This window comes from Palaemon carinicauda, chromosome 6 (genome assembly GCF_036898095.1).
Source record: "Palaemon carinicauda isolate YSFRI2023 chromosome 6, ASM3689809v2, whole genome shotgun sequence".
Taxonomy (NCBI): domain Eukaryota; kingdom Metazoa; phylum Arthropoda; class Malacostraca; order Decapoda; family Palaemonidae; genus Palaemon; species Palaemon carinicauda.
In genome coordinates, this window is record NC_090730.1 from 179,723,201 (window position 1) to 179,729,080 (window position 5,880).

Genomic DNA, 5,880 nt, shown 5'->3' on the forward strand with positions numbered 1-5,880 from the left:
GTGTACACTCACGCATACATACATGCCAATACATGCGTGCTGTATGTAAAGTGGATTTGTTAAACGATTTTTAAAACTCCTGTTCCATAATTTAATTTTACAATCCTTATATTTTCATTTTCCTTTGTTTCATACCTTGTATTATCTCTTCTTCGGTTGCATTTGTTAGTATGCTCTATTTCAAAGAATATGTCTTGAGCTTATTTAGGTTTTTTTTTTTATTATTATTATTATTAAATGCTAAGTTACAACCCTAGTTGGAAAAGCAGGAGGCTATAAGCCCAGGGGCTCCAACAGGGAAAATAGCCCAGTGAAGAAAGGAAACAGAAAAAAATAAAATATTTCAAGAAGAGTAACATTAAAATAAATAACTCCTTTATATACTATATAAACTTTAACAAAACAAAAGGAAGAGAAACGAGATAGAATAGTGTGCCCAAATGTACCCTCAGGCAAGAGAACTCTAACCCAAGACAGTAGAAGACCATGGTACAGAGGCTGTGGCACTACCTAAGCTATAGAGTCTCTTCTACCCTTAGCAAGAAGAAAGTGGCCACTGAACAATTGCAGTGCAGTAACCCCTTGCGTGAAGAACAATTGTTTGGTAATCTCAGTGTTGTCAGGTGTATGAGGATAGAAGAGAATATGTAAAGAATAGGCCAGACTATTCGGTTTATGTGTAGGCAAAGATAAAATGAACCGTAACCAGAGAAAAGGATCCAATGTAGTACTCCCTGGCCAGTCAAAGGATCCCATAACTCTCTATTGGTATTATCTCAACGGGGGGCTGGTGCCCTGGCCAACCTACTATCTAGCCATCTTATCAGTTTAATGTGTTTTAGTTTATTTACGTGCTTTCTTATAAACTCTTTACTTTCCTGACATTACTTGGTACATCTTTTCTATCAATCCTTTCATTTTTTTTTCTTTTGTCATCTTATATATATACATACATATATATATATATATATATATATATATATATATATATATATATATATATATAGATATATATATATTTTACATTATGTGCTTTCTTCAAATTCTTTCATTTCTTGATATTACTTTGTACTACTTTTCTATCAACTCATTCAATATTTTTCTTTTGGCGTAACGCACAGTAACAACTGATTTCCCCATTATCTACAACGTGTTTGAAGCCAACAACCTTTATTTAGATTATCTGTCTCTTGATTTTATCAACTGGAAAATCCTAGATATTGATCGTTTTATCGCTATTTTTATCTTCTTCATTCACTATCTATTATTATCTACTTCGTTATATACCTTCTGTATTTCTCTTTTGTTCATCTTATATTTCATGTCTGATGAAGCATCCCTTTTTGGATGCCATTTCATCTCTTGTGTTCATCTTTGGCATTTGTTTATCGGGGTATTTATTTAAATCACTAGTGTACACGACCCGTCAAAAATGAAGGCTAAACATTTAGGTAGATGTATACACACGCACACGCACCCCCTTCCCCCAGGATATGGCTACTACCCCCCCCCCCCCCCCCCCTTTTTTTTTGAGGGGTGGGGAGAGCTGAGCGTGACCGAAAGGAACTATATATGTATATATATATATATATATATATATATATATATATATATATATATATATATATATATATATACACATATATATATACATATATATATATATATATATATATATATATATATATATATATATATATATATATATATAGAGAGAGAGAGAGAGAGAGAGAGAGAGAGAGAGAGAGAGAGAGAGAGAGAGAGAGACTTGCTCTTTATTATATAGGGGAGATTTATTCTCCTTTTTGTTTATGACCTGCTTATATCTTCCTTTAAGTTGTGATGTACATTAGTTTATCTTGTAATCAAAATGGTGCATCTTGAATTTAATGAATCAGGGATATTTGGCTTTTATGAATTAAATTTGAAAACCCTCTAGCTAAAGAAAAAGGTTAGATATAAAAAGGTAATTTAATGATATATAAACAATTTTTTTTTCTCTTTGTTAACGACCGAAAGAAACAGGTTAGATATAAAAAGGAGGGAAAAAAAGTAATAAATGAGTTTATATCTTATTGAATTACCTTTATTATATTTAACATATTTCTTTCGGTAGTTTACAAAGGAGAGAAAAAATTTTAATAAATGAGTTTATATCTCATATAAATTCATTTGTTAAAATTTTTTCTCTCCTTTGTAAACGACCGAAAGAAATATGTTAAATATAAAAAAAGGTAATTTAATAAGATATGAACTCAATTATTAAAATTTTTCTCTCCTTTGTTAACGACCAAAAGAAACAGGTTAAATTTAATAAGATATAAACTCATTTATTAAAAATTTCTCTCTCCTATGTTAACGACCAAAAGAAACAGGTTAAATATAAAAAGGGTAAATTAAGTTAAATTAATTAAAAAAATTTCTCCTTTGTTAAGTGATTTGTATCGCCAATTGAGTCGGTTATTTTTGGCGTATTTGATTAGTATTGATTGCTTTGCTTATGATCTAGCACAGTGCAGTTTAATGAGGGAATTACTCTAATTGCACTTTTTAAATTATTAACCCTAATCACAGGCGGACATGACACCATTCCACAAAAAAATGTCCTTCGGAATATTATTTTCTGTCGTGTGTTGAAGGTAAAATCGGCAGCTTCTTGGGTCCGAGCTATTTTTTGGCTTTGTGTGTGCGTGTGTGTGTGTGTATTTTAGTACTGTTGTTAGTGCTAGTGTACGCGACCCTTCAAACAGGACGGATGCATATTTAGATATATACACAGGGATTCAAGTCTCCCGAGCCCATCTCCCTTTCCTGACTACTACACTGTAGTTTGGGCAAGTTTAGGGAGATTGTGGTTTCCGAGTGGTTGCTGCTTAGCGTTATAGGAACTATATATATATATATATATATATATATATATATATATATATATATATATATATATATATATACTGTGTATATATATATATATATATATATATATATATATATATATATATATATATATATATATATATATATATATATATATATATATCATACATACATACATACATACAGCCACACAGTTGCTCTTCAATTATATAGGGGGATTATTATTATTATTATTATTAGTAGTAGTAGTAGTAGTAGTAGTAGTAGTAGTAGTCGTAATAGTAGTAGCAACATCATTGTTGTTATTATTCTCCTTAAACAAACTGCAATCGCAGTTGAAAAACTCGAGGTGCCCCCAACCGGAAAGGAAATGGCGAAGTAATGAATGAACTATTAAAGAGAAATAACCTAATAGAATATATATTAAACAAATAAGCCACATCTAAACTAATTTATGAAACGACACTTATGTGAGTCATCCTGTCCTACAGAAAAGCATTTGCACCGAAATTCCACAAAATATACTATTTACTGTAAAATATTTACGAGCTAAAATCAGACCACTGTTCTCTAGTCTTGGGTAGTGCCGTAGCCTCTGTACCATGGTCTTCCACTGTTTTGCGATAGAGTTCTCTTGCTTGAGGGGACACTCGGGCACAATATTCTATCTAATTTCTCTTCCTCTTGTTTTGTTACAGTTTTTATAGTTTTATATAGGTACTATTTATTTTAATGTTGTTACTGTTCTTAAAATATTTTATTTTCCCTTGTTTCCTTTTCTCACTGGGCTATATTCCCTGTTGGGGCCCCTGGGCTTATAGCCTCGCTTTTCCAACTAGGGTTATAGCTACGCAAGTAATAATAATAATGATAATAACAACAACAATATAATAATAATAATAATAATAATAATGATAACGCTGTATTTCAATTATAGAATACAGCACACTGTATTTCACAGCAACATATAAAACCAGTGCCTACATATTCTAAGTGACTTTGGAAAATCATCAAGGGCAGGCAATGAGAGAATCATGATCTCACCTTGAACCGAGGGCCATAATTTGTGTATTACAGAGATCATTCCCCCCTTTCGGGTGGAAATGGGAAGATAAGTATATATATAAATAAGTGTTGGGTTGCTTGCGATTGACAAGGGCGAGTGGAGAGGCCAGAGAAATAGGAAGAGGTGGCTTATGGCATCTCTGCTTTTCCAGCAGTGGTTGTGGCTTAGCTTCGTAATAATAATAATAATAATAATAATAATAATAATAATAATAATAATAATAATAATAATAATAATAATAATGATAACAATAATAATAATAGCGATGGCTTGTAAATTTGATGGGCTGAAGTATGAATAATGGATATTCATGACATAGGTTCAGGGAGTTCGGGGTAAGAAGACCATTCAGTGGTTTCTTCTGCAAGAATATTATTTTCCCTATATGATAATGATTATATATATATATATATATATATATATATATATATATATATATATATATATATATATATATATATATATATATATATATATATATATATATATATACACACACCTCTGGAGGCGACAGATTTCTCCTGGAGGAACCTCGGGAGGTGACAGATCTTCCCCCCAGAGGTACCTCCGGAGGCAACAGATCTTCCCCCGGAGATACCTCTGGAGGCCACAGATATTCCCCCAGAGGTACCTCCGGAGGTGACAGATCTCTCCCAGCGAGACCACCGAAGGCGACAGATCTCCCCTGGAGGTACCTCCAGAGGAAACAGATCTTCCCCTGGAGGTACCTCCGGAGGCGACAGATCTCTCCCGGAGAGACCACCGGAGGCGACAGATCTCCCCTGGAGGTACCTCTAGAGGAAACAGATCTTCCCCTGGAGGTACCTCCAGAAGAAACAGATCTTCCCCTGGAGGTACCTACGGAGGCGACAGATGTCCCCCAGAGGGACCTCCGGAGGTAACAGATCTTCCCTCGGAGGTACCTCTGGAGGCAACATATCTCCCCCAGAGGAACCTCCGGAGGCGACAGATCTTCCCCCGGAGGTACCTTCGGAGGCAACAGATCTCCCCCGGAGGTACCTCCGGAGGCAACAGATCTCCCCCGGAGGTACCTCCGGAAACGACAGTTATTCCCTCAGAGGTACCTCTGGAGGCGACAGATCTTCCCCCCGGAGGTACCTCCGGAGGTGACAGATTTCCCCTCGGAGGTACCTCCGGAGGTGACAGATCTCACCCGGAAATAACTCCACAGGCAACAGATCTCCCCCGAAGATACCTCCGGAGGCAACAGATCTTCCCCCGATGGTACCTCCGGAGGTGACAGATCTCCCCTGGAGGTACTTCCCGAGGCAACAGATCTTCCCCCGGAGGTACCTCCGGAGGTGACAGATCTCCTTCCAGAGGTACCTCCAGATGCGACAGATCTCACCCGGAGGTACCTCCGAAGGCAACAAATCATCCTCCGGAGACACCTCCGGAGGCGACATATCTCCCTCGGAGGTACCTCTGGAGACAACAGATCTTCCAAGGCGACAGATTTTTCCCCGGAGGTATCTCCGGAGGCGACAGATCTTCCCCCGGAGGTACCTCCGGAGGCAACAGATCTCCCCCCGGAGGTATCTCCGGAGGTGACAGATCTACCCCGGAGGTACCTTCAGAGGCGACAGATCTCCCCCTGAGGTACCTCCGAAGGAAACAGATCATCCCTTGGAGGTACCTCCGGAGGCGACATATCTCCCTCGGAGGTACCTCTGGAGACAACAGATCTTCCCTCGTAGGTACCTCCAGAGGCGACAGATCTCCCCCGGAGGTACCTCCGAAGGCAACATTTCATCCCCCGGAGACACCTCCGGAGGCGACATATCTCCCTCGGAGGTACCTCTGGAGACAACAGATCTTCCCCCGGAGGTACCTCCGTAGGCGACAGATCTTCCCCCGGAGGTATCTCCGGAGGCGACATCTTCCTCCGGAGGTACCTCCGGAGGTGACAGATCTCCCCA

General features: G+C 37.9%; 1 protein-coding gene across 1 annotated transcript in view; it reads left to right on the plus strand.

Annotated features, from left to right (window-relative positions):
* Positions 1-5,559, plus strand: part of LOC137643376 (fibrous sheath CABYR-binding protein-like) — a 47,657-nt gene extending 42,098 nt beyond the window's left edge. Inside the window, exons 4-5 of the mRNA XM_068376205.1 lie at positions 4,587-5,100; positions 5,153-5,559. Of these exons, the coding sequence (XP_068232306.1) occupies positions 4,587-5,100; positions 5,153-5,559 (921 nt within the window). The remainder of the gene's footprint in view (positions 1-4,586; positions 5,101-5,152) is intronic.
* Positions 5,560-5,880: the final 321 nt, after the last annotated feature.